This window comes from Bemisia tabaci, chromosome 2, assembly GCF_918797505.1.
Source record: "Bemisia tabaci chromosome 2, PGI_BMITA_v3".
Classification (NCBI taxonomy): Eukaryota; Metazoa; Arthropoda; class Insecta; order Hemiptera; family Aleyrodidae; genus Bemisia; species Bemisia tabaci.
In genome coordinates, this window is record NC_092794.1 from 58,891,206 (window position 1) to 58,917,395 (window position 26,190).

Sequence of the window (26,190 nt, forward strand, 5' to 3'; positions counted from 1 at the left end):
ATGTTAATTTGTATCGCTACTTTTAAGGCTCCCGCAACAATGTGCATAATACAATTTTCCATCTTTTTTTGCCTTGTTGGTTTTACTGGGGCAAAAAGGAACAGGAAAATGCCTAGAGGGCGTACTGTTTTGAGACTACTTTGAGTATCCTATGCTTATATTATCATGGGTGAAAAAGGCCGCCACTGCAACTTTAACACAGCATAACTCGCCTGATGTAAACGTTTCTTCAATGTGTCCGTTATGGATCTTGCAAGAAACGGGGCCTACAGTCTTAAAAAGTGGATTTTGTTTTGCTATAATCATTACGCACCCCTAAAAAAAAGCAAGTTTGAAATTTTTGCACCCTGGAAAATGGAGAAATTTCTATAAATTGCAATTAAACAAATTCTTTTTTTTTTACTTTTTTATGGTGTGTACAGATGAATATTCATTTTAAAAAAAAGTTTAATTGTTTAAAGTTTAGTTGGATCTTTCACATAAAAAAAAGTTTAACTCAATCGAATGAGTCGTTCACAAATTATAGGCAGTTAATGATTTTGCCTTTGATACCCCCAACCCTCCTTAATTGGGGGAGTGGGGAGCTTGAACCAAAATTTCTGTCATATTTAAATGTCTCACATGTACTATACCTTCCATGCAATCACTCAATTGTGAACGCCTGTTTGTCTAAGTCACAAAAACATGTCCGAACTCCTTTTATTTGTCCATGCTTCTGTATAATTCAATACCAGGATTTACAGAATTTCATATCAATTTTCGGAATTCAAACCAATAATCCCTATGTTAAATTTGCTTTCAGTTTTTAGGAATGCCACGGAGGAAGAAAAAGGAAAGAGACAGATGTCACCAAATGATAACTACCAGATGACTACCAGGCGATTACCATTGTTGAATCCGCAACACCTACTCAGACAAGCCAGCCAGGAAACAGGCGTAACACAAACAAAGCCCTCACTTCTGCTTCCTCGTCAACTAACCGCACAACCGCGCCAATTGGACAATCAGTTCTCCTATGTACCAGGGCCCGAGATGAGATGTGGCGGGCCTGTACGTGAATAACATGATATCTGCAGCAAGTGCTTAAACAACAGAAACTTTGTCGTCAAAACCCTCGCCCTCAGTCAATTTTGCCGACATTGAAGATCCTCTACCAACACCCAAAAATCTGCACATCTCCTTGAAAAAGGAACAAAGGGGAAATCTGAAGATATCGGTCAACCTCTCTTCAGGATTTTGAAAGTCATGTACCATTGACATTTTCTGTACTGGCTATGCCGAAAGTATTTCCTTCAAAGGAGAAGGAGGCGTAAATATAGGTGGATTTAACACGCAAACTTCTAATGTTTGTCATTCAATATGAAAAAAGATGAAACTTCATTCGAATGCGATGTTACTTAATGAAAAAAATCTCATTTCGAATGAAAGCAATCTTAAACAGGGCCACTATAACCTTATAGGAAAAGTCATTCAACTTTCATTTTTAAATGATGCGGGCCTGCTCCTAAGTTTTTTTCACCGCATTTATTTGAGTTCCTCGTTTGTTCAGATGTGCCGGTGAGGAAACTGAAAGTCACTGCAACGCAAACTTATTTGCGCAACTAGAAGATTCCAGGGAGTGCGAAACACTAGCGGATTGTAATCGCCTTCTCGCAACGGATCTACATGACTTCATTGGCTGGATGGGCACAAAACATTGTGTAACCCGAGAAAAAATTGAAGAGGAGAGAGATGAAATTATGGATGATCAGTGTAGTATTCAATTGTTTTCACTTTCTTGAACTTCGTTCCGCGCTACTTTATGATTGAAAAAATAAAAGAAAAGAAAATGATACCTAACGCCACTTTTAACTGATACTTTTGACATGCCTAGGCATCATCATGTGATAGTGGTAAAATTACATTCATGTAATTGATACAATTATCTTCAATGTTATAGTTCAGATGAACAAAAAGTTTGAGGTCATGCTGAACATGAAACCACTAAAAGTACAAGTGATGTACCTAACTTACATTAGTTTCATTAAGGAGCACTTGGATGTAATAAATTAGAATAAAGAATTAAAGATTCCCCAAAGACTTGTAATCATAAGTTTATTTTGATAACTGGTCACATCGAGACGGGAAAGTAAATAAACAATAAAATCAACAATCATCAACAATTAACAACGATCGATGTGCCGGCGCGACTCTGATGCGCGCACGGCGGCTTATACGAAAATCGATCCACACAGATACGCCATCGCGCGCAGATTTTTCATTTTGTTATTGGTATGTGACGGTAGCCAATCACCATCCAGCGCGAGCAGTGCGGCTCTCGCTCACACCCTATTGGCTGCGGGGCTGTATCGCCGGCATCTATTGGCCCATTAGAATAGATGATAGATCACCGATGCTCGACACATCCTCCTAATCACATCTCATTGGTCAGTCCCTCTCCGACCCGGCTACACATACACAAGTACACAAACCTGCAACCCATCCAACACTTGTCACTGCGCCTTTGCGCCAGCCAACGTGACAGCACATCCAGCCGGCCTTTTTTAGGGGCACCCTATCGAGAACCTATGAGCTTGCCTATGAGTGGGTTGTATACGTTTTTTCTTATATCCTTAAGATTAGATTAGAAACAGGATTTTTACTCTCTTTGATATTGAATTTCAAATGTGGTACTTCCAATGTGAATGGTTACTGAAAGAAAGGTAGGCAAAGAAATGCTCAATATTTACCCTTTGCGGGCCTATAAAGAAAGGGTTAAACTAGTCTTTTCTTTGTCTTGTCTTTCCATTTTTTATTTAAAGAATTAAAGATTTTAAAAACATTAAAACCATTATAAGCATATAAAAACCTAAACTAAGCGCCAATTTGTTTTACGGTAATGGCATTGCGAGGGTGAGAAAGGTATGAAAACTCAGGAAATTGAGACCGTTAATTTACTAAGGGCTCCGACCATCAATTTCAAATTTCACGCACATCACGTTAAAAATGTAAACAACTTGCAAAATTGACTTTTTGGTGAGAAATTAATGTTAGAGCTTTAAAGCAAAATCGCTCAATTCAAGCATTCATTGAAAAAGCTATAAAATCAACCCTCCTACTTTGGTCAAACCGCGGAGGCCATTTATATGAACATCATGCGGTAGGTAAATAATTAGTGAGATCTCACACTTGCTTTCTTCCTCTGGTGTGAGCAGGTATCTCAAAGGTATCAAAAAAAAAAACAAAACAAAACAAAACAAAAAAAAAAAAAAATATATTCGCACACAAAAAACCTCCATCCATTTTAGCACATGCTTACTGAAATCGCACACATGCTGAAAACTGTACTGCATGCAACATACTGCACACTGTATTTGCTATACATTCATATTGGTATAAGTAATGATATACAGCTCATATTTTATTTTTTCCGGTAGAAGAAAAGAAGTGATGACAGTATTAGCGCATTCCACGGAATGCTCACCGTGCATCATTTATGTACATACTTTTATATATTTATCTTTTGGGTTGCACGAAAACATCCATGAAAGGGGAATCGTCAGCGTTTCGCGGTGGAATTGTTGTCATTTGCGGAAAAATTTCCGGGTAAAATAAGAAGGCAAGTCTCAGCTGTGAGCCAAGAGTTAGGAGATATTTTAAAAAAAATTGATATTATCTTGCGCGACGATAAAATGACAAGAAATACATGAATTATATTATAACTGAAGGCTAATGTAAATGACTGAATTATAGTTTTCGGAAAACCGACTTATTTTTAGCTCGAGACAGTAGTACCTGGTGCGAATATGCAAATATGGATGATTGGGGTGTAACAGTTAAATTCTCTCGCGTATGTACTTCCGTATTTTCTTTCGTGCCCCAATCCTCGTCTCTATTTTCAAACGCCATTCACGAACGAAACGTGTCATTCATTGTTCTAAACTCTCCGCCTGAGAAAACCGCGCTGGAAATGCATTCAATTTGGACACTCTCTTCAGAGGAAGGTACCTTTCTTAGAGTATCTCATTGTGTAATTGTGTACATATATAGTGATGTATAAAACTGAGAGTGCATTGCAGGCCCGCCATAGGGGGGGGGGGGGGGGGGAATACTGGGTCCCTGGTACCGGGGCCCGTGTTACCCGTGAAAAACCACTACGAATTCACATGCAACCCTTGTTTCGTAGGAAAAAGTGAAAAATTTACCCTAAAAATTTCGCAAAAAGTGAATAGATTTTCAGAAACACGCTGGGGCACTGTAGAATTCTTCTTAAATTTTCAAAGAAGTATACTTCTTGGAAAATTTCTATCTACTTTCAAGATTTTCAGTACAGAGGGATATTTTTAGTAACTGCGTTTCATTTTCTTCCGTCGTCAGATGCTAAGAGTCTCCAGTCTGGGCATCCTCGACTTCAATGGCTCATGGCTCAACTCCCTTGCCATAGACAAACGAAGGGGGAGTCCAAGAGGCCCTCATAGAACTGAAAATAGTATCATATGCCCCCCCTCAAAAAAATAAATAAATAAATAAACATTTTCCAGATGTTATGAATGCAACAATTCGCAAGTATTTTGTGCTGAAAATATATAGAAAAAAAATATTCCGCTGAAATTGATGGAAAAATTCTTTATGGAAGCTTAAAAATGCGTCCGATTAGTCGTATAAATTCTAAAATTTCTCAAGGGATGCCTCTCGAACCCCCCCCCCCTTCCGTGCTTGGGGCCCGGACCTTAAAACTGGTACCAAGGCCCGAGATGGGATGTGGCGAGCCTGCATGAAAGCTATTTCATTTAAATCTTCCGTCACATTCATACGGCGCAATGATACAACTATTTGAACTCTCCGGAATGCGTGAGGTATCACGCCGCATTTGAAGGCGTTTTCAAAACAGCCAAGTTCCGTTATCGGAATAATCGTTTTGAATAGTTCATATTATTTTGTTTCCATTTCTAACCACTTGTTTAATTATAATCGTCCAATAAAAACCACCCATTTGCTAAATACAATTCTAGCTAAAGCGCACTTAAGCACATTAATGACTGCTTAAATGTTAATGGAAGATTAAATTGGAAATAGTCTCCATGCACGCTGGGCGTGTCGATTTCCTTTGACGTTTTTGCAGTGATGAATGCATATCTGAAGTGCGCTTCAGCTAGAATTGTATTTACAAATGGGTGGTTTTTCTACGAGGATTAAAAATAAACAAGTGGCACGGAATATAACAAAAGAATATGAACTATGCAAAACGATAATCCGGGTATCGGAATTTGGCTGTTTTGAAAACGCCTTCAAATGCGGCGTGATACCTCACACATTCCGGAGAGTTCAAATAGTTGTATCATTGCGACTTAGAAATGCGACGGAAGATTTAATTGGAAATAGCCTCCATGCACGCTGGGCGTGTCGATTTCCTTTGACGTTTTTGCAGTGATGAATGCATATCTGAAGTGCGCTTTACCTAGAATTGTATTTAGCCAATGGGTGGTTTTTCTACGAGGATTAAAAATAAACGAGTGGCACGGAATATAACAAAAGAATATGAACTATGCATAATGATTATTCCGATAACGGAACTTGGCTGTTTTGAAAACGCCTTCAAATGCGGCGTGATACCTTACACATTCCGGAGACTTCAAATAGTTGTATCATTGCGCCTCAGAAATGCGACGGGAGATTTAATTGGAAATAGCCTCCATGCACGCTGGGCGTATTCAAGACAGCCAAGTTCCGATACCCGGATAATCGCTATGCATACTTCATATTCTTTTGTTTCATTCCGTGCCACTCGTTTATTTTTAATCCTCGTAGAAAAACCACCCATTGGCTAAATACAATTCTAGGTAAAGCGCACTTCAGATATGCATTCATCACTGCAAAAACGTCAAAGGAAATCGACACGCCCAGCGTGCATGGAGGCTATTTCCAATTAAATCTCCCGTCGCATTTCTAAGTCGCAATGATACAAGTATTTGAACTCTCCGGAATGTGTGAGGTATCACACCGCATTTGAAGGCGTTTTCAAAACAGCCAAATTCCGATACCCGGATTATCGTTTTGCATAGTTCATATTCTTTTGTTATATTCCGTGCCACTTGTTTATTTTTAATCCTCGCAGAAAAACCACCCTGTTGGCGCCGCTAGCGTCACCAATATTTAGCCTTCATTCCGTCAGCTAGGCAAGCCGCCCGCATCTCATGTCGCGCCGCGCGCCTAGTTCCGCCGCGGCCCGCCCGATCGCGCTGCGGGCTCTTTATTCGCCCCTCCGGCTTTCCTTTAGATATTTAAATTCTTTTCTTTATTATTTTGTCTGTTTCAATATGTAAAATTCATCTTTGATTACTTCTCTCCATAAATCCTAAATTATAATACTCACTGGTGCCTTCCTTCAAAACCTTTCTCAACTCAATCCACGCGTCCGCGTAATTCCTTTTCAAATCTAGTTTGACCGGTTGGCCCGTGTGCTGTATCTAAATTATGCTTCACCTACCACTCTATGGTAGCGTCTATGGGTATGTTCATTCGCCCCGCATATGTCTTTCATGCGCTGTAACCTTCCTTCTTAAACAGTTACGTCTTTTCATTCAATCAAGTGAGTATGTATTCTAAATTCACCTTCTTTACTCTATCTTTTCCAATAATAATAATTCATGTCAAATTCCGGCCTTCTGCCAATAAATAATTCCTTTCGGTCTCTAAATTCATTCGCGTTACTCGTGTCCGGACACGATTGCCTGCGGTCCGAGTGCCGCGGATGAATTCTTCCAAATTTCAATAAAGTAAATGTTCGTCTCTCTCTTTAATTAGCTTCCATCGCGCTACTCGTGACCGGTCACGATTGCCTACGGTCCGGGTGCCGTGGACGACCCTTTCGGCTAATCTTTTTAGAAGACTTTCATTAAACTTTCATTGGTCCTGACCGAACCGGATTTGAACTTCAAAATTTTCAGTTTAAAAAATACAGTCCACTGCTCTCAAAAATAAGCATCAAAAACGTGTCTCCTTCTTTCAAATATGGCTCCAAGAAAGGCAAAAGTGCAGGAAGAGCAACTCTCTAGAGTAAACGAGATTCTCATTAGGAACTCATTGCTTTTCAAACGTGTACAAGACACAAATGCACTATCAGAAAATTTGCCGGAAAAACGCGGAATTTTTCTTGCTCGCTGTGAGCATCTTGAAAGTCTGTGGAAGGAACACGAGGAAAATTTTTCCGAACTCGTCCGTCTCTCTTCTCACATTTCGGAGCAGAAGAGAACTGACTTAAAATCTGAGATGGAACAATTTGAGGAGCTCTTTTACGAAGTGAAAGCCAAGTTCAACTCTCTAAAAAGCTCGCATAATGAAAACTCAAATTCAACTCGTTTCTCATCTCAAAAATCAGCAGCGTCAGTGCGACTTCCAAAAATGGAGTTGCCTCAATTCTCAGGAAAAATTGAGACCTGGAGCTCATTCTTTAACGTTTTTAACGTCACAGTGCACTCTCTGCCGGAATTATCATCAGTTCAAAAATTCCAGTACCTCTTAAGCTCACTTCGCGGTGAAGCCCTTGATCTTGTAAAAGGACTTAACATCACAGAACAAAATTACGATGTTGCTTATGAACTCTTATGTAAAAGGTACCAGTGCGAGAGACGTCACGTTGTCCATCATTTACATGGACTTTTGGATTTGCCTGAAATTTCCAAAACAGAGCATATTCCAACCTTTCTTACGCAATACCGCGAGCATACTCAAGCGCTTGAAGGTCTAGGGTACAAAGAAGAAAATCCTCATCTCCTCGTTGCGGCGTTATTACGCAAAATGAATCACTATTTCAAAAAGCGATTTGAAGATTATCGAGGCAAGGATGCCAAGTTTCCTAAAATTGATGAACTTATTAATTTTCTTGAAAAGGAAACTCTTTTGGTTGAAGAACTTTCTTCCTCAAATCCGAAACCCAAGGCTCAACAGAAAAATGCTCGAGCTCTAGTAGGAACTGGAGAAAATTCTGACTCGAATGAACGAAATCAGAAAAAATCTAATAAAAAGAGTAGTTTGAAAAAACCAAACAACTCATCTAAATCAAACAATTGGACCGATCCATGCCCACTTTGTAAAGAACCTCATCCAGTTTTCAAATGTGAAGCGTTTTTACAAAAATCGGTCCGAGAGCGCTCTTCAATAGCGCAGCAGCACAGACTCTGCAAAAATTGTCTGCGTTCGCACCCCGTCGACCAGTGCAATTCTACATGGACTTGTCGAGTGTGCCTTAAAGCTCATAATACATTGCTCCATACTGAAAGTTCAGATGCCAAAAACGATGATTCCACTAAACCAGCGACAGTTGTGGCAACAACCGTTGCAGACGCGATCCCTGTTCGTACTACTGTGCTACTAGCCACGGTTAAAGCTCGAATTTCAGGTCATTCGAATCGCAGTATCATTGTCCGCGGAATTCTGGACTCCGGTGCTCAAAGAACGATAATCACAACGCAACTTTCTCAAAAGCTGCATCTCAAATGCTATCCTAAAAGCTCTCCTTTGAGCGGCATTTCAGATGTACCAGTGAATGTACGCGGGAGCACCAAAATAAATGTCTTAACATCTGAAAACATTCTTGTGACACAGAATCACTCCGTAGATGTTCTTGATGCTATTACAGCTCCACTTCCGTCGCACCCTGTTTCCAGTGAGCTGCGTACTTACGCGCGCAATTTCAAATTGGCGGATCCTGAGTTTCACGTCAAAGGCCCAATCGACATTCTGTTTGGCGCTGATTTAATGCCAACCCTAATTTCTGGGACACCGATTTCTCTTGGCCCTAACATGCCAATGGCCTTGCCTACAGTCTTCGGTGACGCACTTTTTGGTCCAACTCTTGATCAAAGTCATGACTCATCGGTCTCTTTGTTAACAAGCACTGTTCCTTCTATTCAGGAAACTATGGAGCGCTTTTGGCGGTCAGAAGAGCCACCTCAAGCTCAAAAGTTGAGCCCTGCAGAGCTCGCTTGTGAAAAACACTATCAAGAAACGCACACCCGGCTGGAAAATGGTCGTTACAGTGTGCGCCTGCCATTCAAAAATGGAAGTCCTAATTTGGGTAAATCACACCCTCAGGCTTTAAGAAGATTTTATGCCCTAGAGAAAAAGCTCAACTCAAATCCAAAGCTCAAAGCTCTTTATACGGAGTACATGAGAGAGTACGAGCAACTTGGGCACATGAAAAAGGTTGCCACGTTGAATCATTTTGATTTTTCGCAGCCTAATTATTTTTTACCTCATCATCCTGTACTTAAGGATTCTAGCAGTACCACTAAGTGTCGCGTAGTCATGGATGCCAGTATGAAAACTGACAACGGAGAATCCTTGAATTCTCAACTTTTGTGTGGCCCTAAACTGCAAAATGAGCTTGTTGATGTAGTTGCCCGTTTTAGATTTCATCCAATCGTATTAGTTTGTGATATACGCCAAATGTACAGACAAATTAACATGGATGAATCTGATAGAAATTATCAATTAATTTTTTGGCGCGAATCAGAAAATGAACCGATAACTGTGTACCAACTCACCACAGTAACTTTTGGATTCACCAGCTCATCCTTTTTAGCGGTCCGCTCAATACATCAATTGGTGACAGATGAAGGTCATAAATTTCCATTGGCAGCGCCAGTACTGCGCAAAAATATTCTGGTTGATGACATCGTAACCTCCGTGAAAACCGTGAACACAGCTGAGTGTCTTTTTCAAGAATTAATCGATTTATGCGGCTTATGTCATTTCTCATTACGAAAAATCGTCAGCAATTCACCTGAAATTTTGGCAAAAATACCTCAGGAAGACCTCGAAAAACCCCTTGATTTCACGGATCCTAATGATCTATCATTCGGCATTTTAGGTCTACGATGGATAAAACCTAAGGATGCTTTATCCTACAAAATTAAAAGTATAATGCCTGCTAACACGAAACGCACAATTTTATCAGTCATAGCTCGAATTTATGACCCGTGCGGCTTTTTAGCCCCAACTAGTCTATGGTGTAAAACCTTCATGAAAATCATCTGGACTAAAGGGCTCGACTGGGACGAACCGGTTCCCTCAGAAACTCTGTGCCTGTGGAACCAATTTACCACAGAATTGCCACTCTTTGAGAATATTCTCATTGATAGACTTCTCGTGTCAGAAAATTGCACTTCTATAGAGCTTTGTGGATTTTGCGATGGTTCAGAAAAAGGATTTGCTGCCGTAATCTACATCAGAAGCACTACAGACTCAAAAGTTCGATTATTCATGGCTAAAAACAGAGTTTCGCCCCTCAAAACCTTAAGCATACCTCGATTAGAGCTCAATGGAGCTCACCTCTTGTCAAAACTTTTGGCATATGCAAAATCAATTTTAGCAGAGGACTTCGAGATTGCAGAAACCCACGCCTTCACGGACTCCACCGTAGCCCTGGGTTGGATCCAAACTCCAGCTTATCGCCTCAAGACCTATGAGGGGAACAGAGTTGCTGAGATTCAAGAAAACGTATCTCCAGAGTCCTGGAGACATGTACCATCAGAAGAGAACGCTGCAGACTGTGCGTCTAGAGGTTTGCTGCCATCAGAGCTGATGAACGCTGAAATGTGGTGGTCCGGCCCAAAATGGCTCAGCGGACCAAAATCAGAATGGCCTATCTCTAGAAAGGACCCAACTAAACGGGAAGATGAATTCATCAAAGGTGCTATGAAACCAGAATCAGCGACCAGTCTTCACCTCAACGAGAAACCCGCAACCTGGGATTTCTTCCAGCGCTTCTCCTGGTGGTCTTCTCTGAAACGCGTGATGGCCTACGTACTACGTTTTGTCAACAACATTAGAGCAAGAAAAATCGATAGCTCTCTGTCAATTCTGCATGGACCCTTATCGCTTGAGGAGATTGCAGCAGCTCAAAACAAAATTTGCACGCTGGTGCAAAAGGAAGCCTTCGCTGAGGACCTCAAGAACCTCCGCAAAGGCAAGGAATGCAATCATCAAATTCAACTTTTTAAATTTTTTCTTCTTATTGAAACACCCCAGTATTTCAATGGGGGCCGGTATGTTGGCGCCGCTAGCGTCACCAATATTTAGCCTTCATTCCGTCAGCTAGGCAAGCCGCCCACATCTCATGTCGCGCCGCGCGCCTAGTTCCGCCGCGGCCCGCCCGATCGCGCTGCGGGCTCTTTATCCGCCCCTCCGGCTTTCTTTTAGATATTTAAATTCTTTTCTTTATTATTTTGTCTGTTTCAATATGTAAAATTCATCTTCAATTACTTCTCTCAATTAATCCTAAATTATAACACTCACTGGTGCCTTCCTTCAAAACCTTTCTCAACTCAATCCACGCGTCCGCGTAATTCCTTTTCAAATCTAGTTTGACCGGTTGGCCCGTGTGCTGTATCTAAATTATGCTTCACCTACCACCCTTTGGTAGTGTCTATGGGTATGTTCATTCGCCCCGCACATGTCTTTCATGCGCCTTAACCTTTCTTCCTAAAGCAGTTATATCTTTTCATTCAACCAAGTGAGTATGTATACTAAATGCACCTTCTTTACTCTATCTTTTCCAATAATAATAAATTCATGTCAAATTCCGGCCTTCTGCCAATAAATAATTCCTTTCGGTCTCTAAATTCATTCGCGTTACTCGTGTCCGGACACGATTGCCTGCGGTCCGAGTGCCGCGGATGAATTCTTCCAAATTTCAATAAAGTAAATGTTCGTCTCTCTCTTTAATTAGCTCCCATCGCGCTACTCGTGACCGGTCACGATTGCCTACGGTCCGGGTGCCGTGGACGACCCTTTCGGCTAATCTTTTTAGAAGACTTTCATTAAACTTTCACACCCATTTGACGTTTTTGCAGTGATGAATGCATATCTGAAGTGCGCTTTACCTAGAATTGTATTTAGCCAATGGGTGGTTTTTCTACGAGGATTAAAAATAAACAAGTGGCACGGAATGTAACAAAAGAATATGAAGTATGCATAACGATTATCCGGGTATCGGAACTTGGCTGTCTTGAATACGCCCAGCGTGCATGGAGGCTATTTCCAATTAAATCTCCCGTCGCATTTCTAAGGCGCAATGATACAACTATTTGAAGTCTCCGGAATGTGTAAGCTATCACGCCGCATTTGAAGGCGTTTTCAAAACAGCCAAGTTCCGTTATCGGAATAATCATTATGCATAGTTCATATTCTTTTGTTATATTCCGTGCCACTTGTTTATTTTTAATCCTCGCAGAAAAACCACCCATTTGTAAATACAATTCTAGCTGAAGCGCACTTCAGCTATGCATTCACCTCTGCAAAAATTTCAGAGGAAATCGACAAGCCCAGCGTGCATGGAGGCGATCTCCATTTAAATCTTCCGTCACATTCTTACGGCGCAATGATACAACTATTTGAACTCTCCGGAATGAGTGAGGTATCACGCCGCATTTGAAGGCGTTTTCAAAACAGCCAAGTTCCGATATCGGAATAATCGTTATGCATAGTTCATATTCTTTTATTATATTCTGTACCACATTGAAGTTGCCACACATGGCAATGAATAGTCCGACGGTGCAGCTGCAGAATCTCAGTTTGCGTTGTTGCAGACTTCCGACCATACTTTTTTACGGAATGAAAAACCACCTATTGTTGTATTTTGACTTCCCCGAATTTTTTGTGTACGTGAAGAATATTCTTTAAAAATTTCAAGCCATTCACTCTTCTTAAAATTAAACTAAGTGGGAGCGAAGATGTCGAAACACCCCAAAGGAGATGTGCATTTTCGCAGTTTCGCCGTCCGATTGCCTTTTAAATAAAATTTGTTTTTGTAACGCAATTTTATCGTACCATTCGCTCTTCTATTATCTTAGATATTCTTACACAAGTTGCAATGACGATGAGCAGTTGGAGTGCCTTCAGTATGCGGTATTTCACTGTCTACGTTGATTTACTCTCGAAAACGGGTCCTCTTTTCGTCTTGCTATCTCTTGGAGTCATCTATATCTTGTACTACCTCTACCTCCTCAGTCGACCACTAAATTTAATTTCCGTAAGAAGCTACGTTTATTTTTTACAAACCTCGCTACTTGACACGACAAAATTGCTCAGAAATCCACACATCGTAGCTCCTTTGACGTAAGGATGTATCTCGATTTCCCTGCCCTCCGTTTGAGCCCTGCTCTCCGTTTAACTCGGTGCTCCTCTGGGCTCATGCGAAAATCGAGATACACCCTTTCGTCAGAGGAGCGAAGGTATTTGGGTCTCCTAAGCTATTCCGACGTATGATTTCCGTCTCAATTGCTGTAGCTAATTTAATTTTGGAAATCACGGTTCCTAGTTTGAACCGACTTTGTTGCTAGAGCTGCCCTTTTAATCAAAAATAAATTGCCCCCTCTCTAAAGGACTCTAAAAAAGCCGCCGCCGCCGCCCCCCCCCCCCCCCCGCTTCAGTGAAACAGTAGAGCAGCAAAATATATACACTCAGAAACTCTTCTGTCCGGCAAAACGTGTCCGTTTTCTTCCTTCTTCAGAAGTCTGATGAAAAAAGAGGTTTTAAACTACTTTAAAACGTGTAGCAGTTATGTAAGAATCACAACTTTCAAAACCGTTCTATTTTCCCCCTCAAATGAACCCACTGTAAAAAGTAACTTCACATTTTCCCTGACAGTTTCCGAGCAGCTTTTATCAATTTGCGCCAGAGCAGGCTGCTTTATAAGAGTACTGTCATAAGGCTTGTAAATGTGTAAACGTTGTAAAGTTAAAATATGCCTACAATGGAATTAATGTTTTTTCTCTCGGATTTTCGTATGACAAGGATTTGACCGGGGAGAAGAGTGATAAATATTTCCGACTTCCCGCAAAAAATGATGCGATGGCCAAAGAGCATTTCAGAAGCCGATTGCAACAAGAACGAGGGTCTGGAAAACTTCCAATATATCCAAACGGATGGTTTGGTATACTCGAATCCTCAGAAATTGGCCGTAACGAAGTTAAATACGTCACAGCTTTGGGTAATTTTAGCATAAAATATTTTTGAGAATTTATTTTCTTTATCAGAGGATCAGTCCAACAGTCACATATCTTCTAGATCCGAGATGCAAGGCGTATTAGTTTTGCATAACATTTTTAGTCGCGTTGTTCATCAAACTTGCTAATTCAAAGTGCAGATCCAAATAAACCTTCACAAACAGTACTTCCTGGAAAGGAGCTCATATTTCCGTGAGGGATTTACGATTCAAGGACCTCCACTTAGGTATTTCACGCGAGAAACACGATGGCGCCTTAGGTTTTCTCTTAAATCAACTCGAAAGCTTAAAAAAAGGTCACGAAGTTAAGGCCGTAACGGAGGGATATCCCACGCTACCCTGAGAGCCCACCTCTATATCTAATCAAAGTCTCCATGCAAAGATAGACTCTATCAGTGCGACGTCACAGTCAGTATCGGTTGTATCGAATGGGACTGTTGCATGCAAGAGATACAGCCGCGCGAATAGACTTTTTAGAGGTTAAATGACACGAAAATTACGATGGTCACATTAAAAAAGTCTGAAATACACTCCTTACTGCGCAATTTGCGTCGTTAGGAACGCGCTTTTTCAAATTTCCCGCGTCTGGGGGCAGTTTTCTAATCACCGGAAACGAGCAAACGGCGGGCTCGGTGATTTCCGGAAGATGCCGAGTCGTTGTTGTTGTTGTTATTTTTTCCTTCAGTTTGCTTACAAACCCAACGTGATCTCTTATACGCCATATACGCTTTATGCGGTAACCAAATCGATCAACTTTTAAATATCCAACGCAATCCTTCTACATTTCATTTCACGATACCACGAGCTCCGATTTTTAGGTTATGTTGTCAGTTTTAGTTGACCGGAAATAGCCGCGAGTTGCCGTTAGTTGTTTTCGTTATAGAAAACTGCCCCCAGACGCGGGAAATTTGAAAAAGCGCGTTCTTAACGACGCAAATTGCGCAGTAAGGAGTGTATTTCAGACTTTTTTAATGTGACCATCGTAATTTTCGTGCCATTTAACCTCTAAAAAGTCTATTCGCACGGCTGTATCTCTTGCATGCAACAGGCCCATTGGATCCAAACAATGAAACATAACCTCACATTGATCAATCCTCTCCCAATAAACATCCGAATTTCACTCTTTCACTGTCACAAGACGGACATGGTGGCTCACCTTCCCCACCCCTCTCTGAAACTGCCATTTGTCCAAAAATTTGTCCATTTTGAAGGGGGAAACCTATAAATGACAGCGACCTCTTGGACTATTCAGGAGATCCTAAAAAAATTGTACATCGACCTAATCTAATAAGTGTGGCTTGGATAATTTACGAAGAGGGGGGGGGGGGGGGGGATAGAGTACCTGTATAGGAAGAGTACCGACAGATCGGTTCATGGAGGGCTTAGGGCCCAAAAGTGCAGCCACCCTCCTAACCAACTTCTAACGCACAAAATTTCACTGCCAGTCTGCAGATTCCAATTCCAACCAAGATGGCCAAGAATGTACAGAAATGAGCGTTCTTCCGCGAAATTTAGTAAATTTATGCAAAAACTGAGTCAAACACGTGCTTAATAAAGGACGGTTCGTAACAATAGTATAAGTAAATCGCTATGGATAATTGAAATTCATAGGTTGGCTGCCCTTTTGGCCCTAACTTTATTCGTGGAGGCATCGGTGAAGGCCTGATGGACTTTCGGAGTTTCAGATCTGTCGCTACTCTCCCCATACAGGTACTCTAGGGGGGACGGGGGAAGAAATGCAGCCTTCACAGGGGTCTTCTGGTGTATCTATCTATTTACCTATCTACTGGTATCGATCTAAATAAGGTTGCAACTTTTCTGGGGGCGGAAAGAACCTTCCAAGCACCATATGGGCGTATTTTTGATTTTTCTAGAATGCAAAGTATCTCTAGCTCGATGGAAAACATTCACAGCAAGATTTACCGACATAAGAGTGATTATATTCGTGTTTTCTTGTGTTTTTCAGGCGAGAATTTTGCTGTTTTTCGGGGGGCAGATGGAAAAGTACATGTAGTCAATGCGTGTTGCATCCATTTAAGAGGAGACGTGGAAGTAGAAGGGACACCTAGGAACGGTTGCTTGGAATGTCCTTCCCATGGATGGCAATTCAGTGCAGAAACGGAAAACTGGAAGAATATCCCACGTATCGAAAAAGGCAGGAGGAAAAAAAAATATCAGGGATCAGGATCAAGGATCAAGTTAAAGAAATAGGGGGCAACTGGACCAGTGACTGGCTTGTATTTAGAAGTAGAGTACAATAGAGTCGCTAAGTACTGAAGCGCAGAAGTCACTTTTTGAGTTTGTTTTACTGTCCAGTGCTTCTATGATTAATGTGCAGCGACTGCTGATGCCACATGCGCAGAATCCCAGCTCGAGGCTTCACTTGGAAAATATAGATAAAAAAAGATGTATTTCGTACAAACTGGGACTTTCAAACATTTATTAATTTGTTATGATTTCGGTCAACATATTTTGCCGAAATTCGCGAAAGTAATGATCGATTTCTATAGTAAATCCCCAAAACCACTCGCGGCCCGCAATTCTTCCATTAAGACACCGTGTTAAAAAGTCGTTTGGTTCTCTTTTTCGACGAACATGGGGCTAAGAATGCACCGTTTGAGGATTGACTTCATCGGCGTTCCAGCACATAGCAACTCTACATACTTATGTATTCAAGCGATAACTTTGCAGGGCCGGATTTAGGAGGTGGCCACGTCGGCCGCGGCCCATGGCGGCAAATTTTGCAATTTTTTAAATGTAGCTATAAAGAAAAATAGGATTTAGAAAAAAAATTACAAACGAAAAAAGGTGACAAAATCTCTCATTTCCTGAGAGTATACTCTAATTTTGTCGTCTTTCTGTGATACAAGAGACAGCACCTTTCATTAGTCGAGTTAAGCCTAGGAGAGAAACCGAACACGGAATTTGGCTTTGAACGGCCCGGCGCAGACAGCAATGATGACGAGAACTTGAGATGAAAATGAGAAACCTACGGAGCGGCGCGACGGTCGGCATGCAACACATATTAGCGCCTACAAGACTGCATGAATACTTCACGCATTGCGTCAAAGACAGCGCGGTCGCTGCGGTCCGCAGCGGGTGGCGCGGCGTGAGACGCATATCGCCTACAAGACTGCATGAATACTTCACGCATTACGTCAAACACAGTGCGTGCAGCAGCGGTCGGCGTGAAACGTAGCGCATACAAGACTGTAGGAATACTTCGCGCATTACGCCAAACACAGTACTGTCAGCGCGGCGCGGCGGCGGAAGTTAAAATTATTAGACCACATTTATGTTAGTTCTTTCATAATATTTTCGTTCATTTCATTTGAATGGAAGGCCTTATCCACACAGCGATAGGTTTACGGAACTTAACTTTCGCGCCAAGTTCCGTGAACTTTTGCTAGTAGTGTTGACAGGGCTTTCGCAAAAAAAATGCGTCCAACACGAGTAAACGCGTCCTATGCACCCCTCCCCCTCCGGCACGTTCTTTTGATGGTTTTTCTTGATGTTTCAAAACGAATGAGAAGGGAGCGGTAAAATACAGGCGGCTAATGGGCGGCAAGTGGGTAAATCCGGCCCTGTAACTTATTGAACCGTTAATATAAGATAGGACTGTAGCAAATTCATCTGAGCGTGCCATAAATACTATTGAACGAAACGATGGATGAGAATTTCTCATGCCTACTTTCCATTAAAAACGCTTCATTTCTGTGTTTCGTTCCAAAAAATGAATGGGTGATACTACGCCTTATAGTAGGGAATATATGGGTGCGGCTTGTTCCAATACAAGCGGTGGATAATTTTGAAAACCTTCAGCGATTCCGCCAATTTATATTCCTATAGTTGTGTGAAAAGAGTCGTTATAGAAGGGTTTTGCAATTCTTTGTAGTACAGGTACCGGTAGACCTACTCGCAAAATTAATGATGTAGATAGTGGGTATAAATTTATTGCAGTAGGTATCACAAAAACTATTCCTGAATTTTACTTACCCTCTTATTGAGTTTTAGTTTTGTTACTTCAGTTGTTTTTATCTTCCAGTCTCAAAATTATATTTATGGGGGACAGTTTAAGGATGTAAAAAACCCCAACTTGATATGAAAAAATTTAACAATATCGAGCGCAGCACTATAAGTTCACAAAAATAAATTGAGGAATTCCACAATGTGGTATGTTTTTACATACTTTGAAGCAAACTAAAGAGGTTCTCTGGAATTTTATCATATAAAATTGTTATCACCAAGCCTTACCGCATAAGAGAACATTTTGGATTTACAGATTTTCAGTATTCTAATCTCATTTTTCCGAATTTCTTATTTTGTTCAACGAGCTATTTGTTTCAAGAATATGCATGCGGGTCCATGAAAAATATTAACCCTGTTGGACCTTAAATAGATCCCGGGGTTCTAAGTAGAAGTGTTTTCATAACTTCGTGTTGAGAGAGCTTAATTATTTATTGGTAATAATAATTTTAGTTGCTTTCGCTTCCAGACAGTGCGAAAGTGCCTACTACTTGGAGGTCAGTAGAGGTGAACCACATCATTTTCGTGTGGTATCACGCTGAGGGAGAGGAGCCATCCTACGAAATACAACCATTAAAGGAAATAACGAGTTCTGGGGGATACAAGTACGTCGGACGCTTTGAATATTTAATGGATGCGCATACTGAGGTGAGATTGAAGCAGGATCATTAGGGTGCATATGTATGGCACTGGGAAAAATTCTTGTTCAAAAAACTTAGAGAGTCGTTTGATATTTGTAAGAGCCCCCGTACTGTGATAATTCTCAAAATCTGCAATAACTAAGAACCTTGACTCATATCTAAATCCAATGGGTCAACAATGGCTATTTAGTTTCACGGGAATGTTGAGAAATTGAAAGGCCTTTAAACAATCCTGAAATTCCTTGTTGGAATAATTGGCCAATAGCTGCTTGTAGGGGCGTCGCGTCGTATGTCCGACTCTGCCCATGTAGCAAGGAAAGAGACTTTCAGAGAAGATTATTCAGCGGAAAATAGAATATTTCTATCCGCAACCCTTACAAAAAAACTCTTAGATACCCAAGACTTTTTTAATACATAAAGCCCCAAATCGGATGAAATCGACCCACCTTTGAACACATTGATTTTGATGTATTATCTCTGTTGTTTCCATGTTTTGAAGGTGTGAGATGTTTTTTTTTCTTTCTTTGGAAATTTTCATCTTTTTGGTAACACTCTGGCGCTTTCTCGCCGCCTCCTCATCCGTCATATGTAAAACCCTCGGAAGCGAACCTCGGGCCAATTTGACTCGGCTTGAGATTTCTGGGGGTAGTCGTTTAAAAACAAATTCTCTGACATGACATAACTCTTGCCAAAATACCAATTTTTAGACGTGCGCCCTTTAGGACGTTTGAGAGACCTCTAGACATGATTTCCTCCAAAATGATTATTGATTTGGACACATCATAGTATAGGTATTTTGAGCAAACTCAACCTTATAATTTTTCTCATATTTTAAAAACAAGAGACACCTCAACGCGCGTTAAATGACAGCGCAGGGGTACCTCCAACTATATATGCTTGATGGGTGTCCGTGTCGCATCTGCAAAATTGAAGGCGTACACTTTAAATGCTCCGCTGCATACTACCAGTGAGACGCACCTCAGATTCAGGAGGAAAGTTCCAAAAACCACGTAAACGTATCTCCCATATGCGGCTGGACAATCCATGTTTTCCCTTACCATTTGCTTGAATTGGATTAATTCCTGGTTTTTGTTCTTGAAAAACAAAGAAATAAGGAGGTTACAGTCGCAAAAAAACTATTGAATTCCTAAGCAAGAAAATTATTGTAAGATTTCATGTTGATTGAATTTTGGTTGAGGTTTCCTCTTGGCAAATCTGGTCACCGGTTACCATGAAAAGCTGTCTGCGCACGCGGAAAATTTAAGAGGAAGAAGAAGAAGAATAAAAAATAACAACAACAACAACAACAACAACAAAGTTGCAGCAAAGGGAGTTACGAAATCCGGTTATTGATAAATTGTGCGCTATAAAACTTTTTTGTCGTTGGCGTGTCTATCGTAATTTTACTCAGTTATTGTCTACTCACTTGGCCAGCATCTCTTGCGTGCAGCAGACCCATTGCTGATTTGAACTGTGTTCTGCAATTTGGAGCTAAAAATTCTGTCCCATCTGAAAAAACACATATGTGCATAGGGAAACTAATGGCACATACGTTGTTTTTAAACAGAGCTGAAATTTATAGTTCCTAATTGCAAGATGAAGTCCATTTTATAAGCTCGCTTTTGTTTTCAATTAAAAGGACATCCTGCAAAATTTGGCTGACAACTTCCATGTGGAATATTTACACGTTCCTCGAATGGGATTTGCGGGTGCTGACTTGGACGGCTTCTGGAGGAAGTGGATCTCATTCTTCGTTAAATTGAATCAAAAAACATCCTGGGAACCTGATGCAGACCATCCACACTTGTCGTGGACTCGCACTGAATTTCAGTTTAAACTTCTCAAAAAAATTTCTATTCCGAACGGACTTCAGGTTGTAAAATGTGTATGTATGATCATTGCTGCATTTCTTTTCCTTTATTCAATAGGACAAAGAGCAATTCTTTTCTTATCCTCTTACCAAAAATCAAACACCAGACTGGGTCGAAATATAACATTATGCTTCATCACTGACTTTACACGTTCATTATGATTCGTGTAACGGAAGTTCCAACTTGGGTATGAAGAGTGATCGTATCTATTCACGTTTTTAGAAAGTGTGCATTGGTTAAGATTTGTTACAAGCAATTAACAACCCAACGGCACATTTTTAGTTGGAAGTGTTTTGGTTGGTCTAATTCAATTTGTGAGAAGTTCTTAAGAAATAAATAAACAAGGGAACGGAAGAAAACTAATGGCTAACACTGCATATAATTTCACGTTTGGCAGCTCATTAACGTATAAGGAAACGCATGAATAAATGGTACTACAAAAAGCTGGAATTTTCTAACCATGTTCTAACAGTATGATTAGTAATTTTTACAGTTGCTGTGTCCTTGAGGCTTGCTTACGGATATCATGGTGCAAATCTTGTCTTCCAGGTTGGACCAGGCTATCTTGAGGTCACAACATTATTTACAAACGTCAAAGCATACATGACGGTGTTCATTACGCCAATTGGGCCACTTAAAGTTCGGATGGCTGGACAACTATATACGCGACCATGCCAAGTTCTCATGGGACGATTCATGCTGCATGGATATTATAATAACGTAAGTGAGCTACGACTTACTTACGATGTTTGTAAGAAAAATGTTTCCACCAGCGCTGACACTTCGGTGTTTAAAGAGCGCGCCATCTACAAATTACATAAGGCTTTTAATTTTTCAACAGACCTTGACGTATTTAGACGTCACACAGTGGATCAAGTCGATCAGAGAGGTCGGACATAAATTTTTTGACTAAAACTGCAAATTTTGATGTTTATTTCGTCTTATTTTAAATTTTAAGGGGTGCTTCCAGCAGAAAATTTCACGTGGAAACCAAAAGACCCACTTCGAGAACCTCAATATTTTGTATGAACGGAGTTAAAATCTTTTCAAGTTTCCAAATTTTGTCCGACATATCCTACTAACTCAATCCACTGTGCGTCAGGTCTCCTCACATTACTCACGAAAAATTGGAGTTTTTCGCCGCGAATGATCGGAATTTTTTTCGAATGGACGCTTCGCACCGGTTCAGGCCTGAGATTAGATTTACGTGAACGGACAAAAATCTATAGCTTTAAGAACCGATTAATAGTTCATACAGAGAACCACTAATAGTGATAAAATAACTAATGATTCTCGGTCTGGTGAACCACACCAACGTATATACATATACTGAGATATATACCTATGTTGCCTTTACCACCATTAGTGGTGTTCCATATGAACCACTAATTGGTTTATGAGCCATGGCTTTTTCTCAGTGTGGACCCCCTCTCCCTTGAAACATTGTTCGAGGCACGTCAGGTATCCATGACACCCCCCTTACCTTTGGGCCTAGACATCCTTCACTGACGAGATTGTAGAGAAAAACTACTTCATATGGAACGAAAAGAGAGGTTAATAATTGAATTTAAAATACTTAGATGATCTATCATCGAGGTATTCTCAGAACTTGATCTAAGGATTGAAAGAACCGTATTTGGTCATTTTCATTATGAAGGTGCAGAAAATATGGTATCGGATTTGCACCAAATTTCGCATTGTTATTTAAGAAGAGCTGCCGATGCCTCTCTTTTTTTATTACCTTAGGTGACTTCACCCTCATACATGAGCAAACCAAAGTCTATATTCTCCAAGCCGTTATCGCGGATTGACATTGTGGTTTCATTTAATTTTGTCCCTTATGCTTTTACCAGGTTGAGGATGATGTCACGATATGGAATTATGGCAAACCAAGATTGCAACTCAACGCGATAAAGGAAGAAGGACCCCTTGTCAACTTCAGGAGATGGTACAGTCAGTTCTATTCAAACAACAGCTTCTCATTAGACTATGAGCGGAGGAATATTTGACGATGATTTTTCAAATACACACCATTGTTGTGGAATTTTCGCATAGGTTATAGGATTAGAGGAGAAGCAGAATTTTGTCATATGATCTTTGATTCAATTAAAATACCCGCATAAAATTTTTGTTGTATTAACACCCGACAAATTAGGAGTATTACCTCCTTCAGGCTTTTGTGATGAACGAGGAATTAAAAATTTCTTCAGATGATCGTTTTTGTACCGAGACCTGATTTTTACGTTTTAAAATTTTATTACCTACCAATTACAGCTAAATGTATTTAAGTAAGCAAACAAATATAACTATTTTGTCATTATTTTTCTCTCCATCTGAATGATATTTGCATGATCATTTTTACCATTTAATAATAATTTTCATTTTTATTTATATGTTTCCGAGTGAAAATATAATTATACATGGTGAGTGAGCGCGCGTTGAAGCTTCCCTCTTTTATGGCAGTTTGGCAATGCAGGCTTAAAAAAAAACCAGACTGGATTAATGACTGTTTGATGTTTGCAGTCTGAAACTAAACATGCGAGAAGAAAAGGCGGGAAGTTTCTATAGGCGATGTAAGGGGCGTAGAAGTGTCGGATGAAAATGCTACTTTACGTCGTCCTAGACGGCACAAAAATGGGGATCCTAGAGAGAACTTGTTGCCAAAAACGTAATTGTTTCCCTTTTCCATCTGCATCTTCGTCTTTGAAAGTGGAACAAGCGGACTTAAGGAATGGAGGATCACGATGCGATCGTGTTAATTTGCGAGAAATGTTTACTTAATTCCAGTAATAAACAAGTTTCGAAAATTTGAACAACTATGCCATGATCAGTCAAAGTGCGCTGAGAAGCGCCGAGAAATCAGCATTACACGCTTGAAAGTGAGCGTCGTTTTTTGGAAATGCCATATTTCCCCTTAAGGAAGAAAAAGGGTCATGAAGATACCAAACTATCTCAATTTCAAGGTGTGGTTGGGCATTCGTTATTTTCATTTGCCTAAAAAAATCTACGACTGTAGGAAACGTGACAATCTCTGGGTGGAAACAAGGCTCTGAGACCCTCTGTCAACTTCCCCAGCTACGTCAAGCAGGGCCGGATTTACCTACTTGCCGCCCATGGGCCGCCTGTATTTTGCCGCCCCCTTCTCATTCGTTTTCAAACATCAATAAAAACCATCAAGTGAACGTGCCAAAGGGGTAGGGGTGCATGAGACGCGTTTACCTACTCGTGTTGGATACATTTTTTGCGAAAGCCCTGTCAACACGACCAGCAAAATTTCACGGAACTTTGCGCGTAAACCTATCTCTATGTGGACAAGGTCCTCCATTTATAAGAAATGAACCAAAAAATTATGAAAGAACAAACATAAATGTGGTTGAATAATTTTAACTTCCGCCGCTGCGCCGCGCTGATCGCACTGTGATTGGCGCAATGCATGAAGTATTCCTGCAGTCTTGTAGGCGCTATACGTTTCACGCCAACCGCTCCAGACCGCACTGTGTTTGGCGCAATGAGTGAAGTATTCATGCAGTCTTGTAGGCGCTAATACATATATGTGTATACATGCCGATCGCCGCGCCGAGGGCTTGTCTTTTTCCTCTCAAGTAATAGTCATCATTCCTCTCTGCGTTGAGCTCCAGGCCAAATTGCGTGTTTATTCCTCTCTTCACTCTTAATTAAATATGATATTTCTTGTATCATCGAGAAACGACAAACTTAGAAATGACTATACTCTCAGGAAAGAGAGATTTCGTCCCCTTTTCTCATTCATAATTTTTTTTCTGAATCCGATTTTTCATACCTACATTTAAAAAAATTGCAAAATTTGCCGCCATGGGCCGCGGCCATGTGGCCACCCCCTTAATACGACCGTGACGTCAAGTTCCAACTCAGAGTGAGGAAAGATTTTCAAAAAGTGATTATAAACCGAGAAAGCTGCGGGAAAATATGCCGCAGATTAAACTTGAGATTGCATAAATTAATAATTAATTAATTAATTTGCATTAATTTGATTCCATGTGGATAGGTAACTGAATTATCTTACGGACTACTCCCAGTACAAGTACTCAGTCTTACAAGATGATATTATGAAAATGGGTGATTACATCCGTTGACTTTTTTCGCGTCTGCGTCTATCCTATTTTTCCACCTATCCAGATGTCCAGCTCAGAGTGAGGAAAGATTTTCAAATGGGATTAAACCGAGAGAATTTCGTGGAAATATGCCTGAGATTGCACATAATTCAATTTTATATTTGAACTATCTTACGGAGTAGTGCTACAAGATACTGTTATGCAAATGGGTGATAACATCGGTTGACTTCTTTCGAGTCTACGTTTTCCCTAATTATTTTGCCCACCTGTCACCATCTCCATTATTCCGAACGTAATTCTCAAACTGGACGCGTCACGCACTGTTTTCTGCTCTCCTCCGAAGGACGATTGAGATGCATTGAATTTGGGCACTCTCTTCAGGGGAAGGTAACTTTCTTGGATCATCACATTGTACAGGGTGTCTCACGAAAAAGGAGCCACCTTGAATATCTGGCGAACGGGTTGGAATTTCGAAAAACGGTAAAAGACGTGTTCGTTTATATCGAGGGGGACACCTTTTGGCGTATTTGACATTTTCTCAAACCGCGGGGGGGCGCGGGGCGGGGGGTGCCCCCCCCGTAAATCGAAATTTTCAAATGGCACCCCTACTTTTTTATTTCAGAAATCAATTCTACGCAAAAAAACAAGCCACCCTATCCAAACCGGATGTGAATCGGACAATTTTTCAGCGATTGGCAGAGGTTCAAACATTTTTTTCATGCTCTTTTCAAAAATTCCCTACGCTCAATGGAATTGCCGTATCAAACCAAACTCTCCGCCAAAAAAATTCTTAAACATTGCACTTTCAATTTAAAATAAGAAAAAGAAAGGATAAACCCCCAAAAAACCAAAAAAAAAACCAAAAAAAAAAAAAAAAAAAAAAAAATCTGTACTCGAAAACTTGAGCACGCGGAGCCCTTTTTTGCGATATTGAAATGCGTTTGACCGATCATATCCGGAGGGGCGCTCATCGGGAGGGAGTGGTAAGTGTTTGACACGAATTATTATTTTTGTTTCTGAAGCTAAAAATAAACTGCCAAAATCGAAATTAAGATTATTAATCTTATCAAAAACTTAAACCCAAGATACCAAAAATAGTTAATTACTAATCATTTAATTAAAAACCCAAGAAAAGGAAGAAATCCAGAAATTCTTAAACCATAAATAAAAATTATGACTTTTGTAAAAAAGGTAAAAAAACTTTAAAAAACCACTGAAACCACTTTGCCACTTAAAAAAAGGTAATTCATTTGTATTTCTACTTAGCTGTTTCTTCACGGACATGGTTCCTTATGCTTCAGAAACAAAAATAATAATTCGTGTCAAACACTTACCACTCCCTCCCGATGAGCGCCCCTCGGATATGTTCGGACAAACGCATTTCAATATCGCAAAAAAGGGCTCCGCGTGCTCAAGTTTTCAAGTACAGATTTTTTTTTTTTTTTTTTTTTTTTTTTTTTTTTTTTTTTTTTTTTTGGTTTTTTGGGGGTTTATCCTTTCTTTTTCTTATTTTTAATTGAAAGTGCAATGTTTAAGAATTTTTTTGGCGGAGAGTTTGGTTTGATGCGGCAATT

At 40.4% G+C, this 26,190-nt stretch overlaps 4 protein-coding genes across 6 annotated transcripts in view; all 4 read left to right on the forward strand.

The window, feature by feature from the left end:
* Window positions 1–5,619, forward strand: part of LOC140223838 (uncharacterized) — a 16,534-nt gene extending 10,915 nt beyond the window's left edge. For all 3 annotated transcript variants that reach the window (XM_072295960.1, XM_072295959.1, XM_072295961.1), the window contains one exon: window positions 810–5,619. In XM_072295960.1, the coding sequence (XP_072152061.1) occupies window positions 810–1,062 (253 nt within the window). In that variant the 3' untranslated portion in view covers window positions 1,063–5,619. The remainder of the gene's footprint in view (window positions 1–809) is intronic.
* A 3,162-nt stretch (window positions 5,620–8,781) lies between these two features.
* On the forward strand, window positions 8,782–11,061 carry LOC109037640 (uncharacterized). Its single transcript, XM_019052408.2, has one exon. The coding sequence runs from the start codon at window positions 8,782–8,784 to the stop codon at window positions 11,059–11,061; it is 2,280 nt and encodes a 759-aa protein (XP_018907953.2).
* Window positions 11,062–12,081: 1,020 nt separating this feature from the next.
* On the forward strand, window positions 12,082–16,548 carry LOC109030061 (cholesterol 7-desaturase nvd-like). Its single transcript, XM_019040821.2, has 3 exons — window positions 12,082–13,012; window positions 13,777–13,972; window positions 15,954–16,548. Exons 1-3 carry the CDS (start codon window positions 12,854–12,856, stop codon window positions 16,196–16,198), a joined length of 600 nt encoding a protein of 199 aa, XP_018896366.2. The 5' UTR covers window positions 12,082–12,853; the 3' UTR covers window positions 16,199–16,548.
* Window positions 16,549–18,023: 1,475 nt separating this feature from the next.
* On the forward strand, window positions 18,024–24,497 carry LOC109030017 (cholesterol 7-desaturase nvd). Its single transcript, XM_072296478.1, has 4 exons — window positions 18,024–18,661; window positions 20,294–20,539; window positions 21,075–21,245; window positions 22,379–24,497. The coding sequence occupies exons 1-4, from the start codon at window positions 18,644–18,646 to the stop codon at window positions 22,532–22,534; spliced, it is 591 nt and encodes a 196-aa protein (XP_072152579.1). The 5' UTR covers window positions 18,024–18,643; the 3' UTR covers window positions 22,535–24,497.
* Window positions 24,498–26,190: the final 1,693 nt, after the last annotated feature.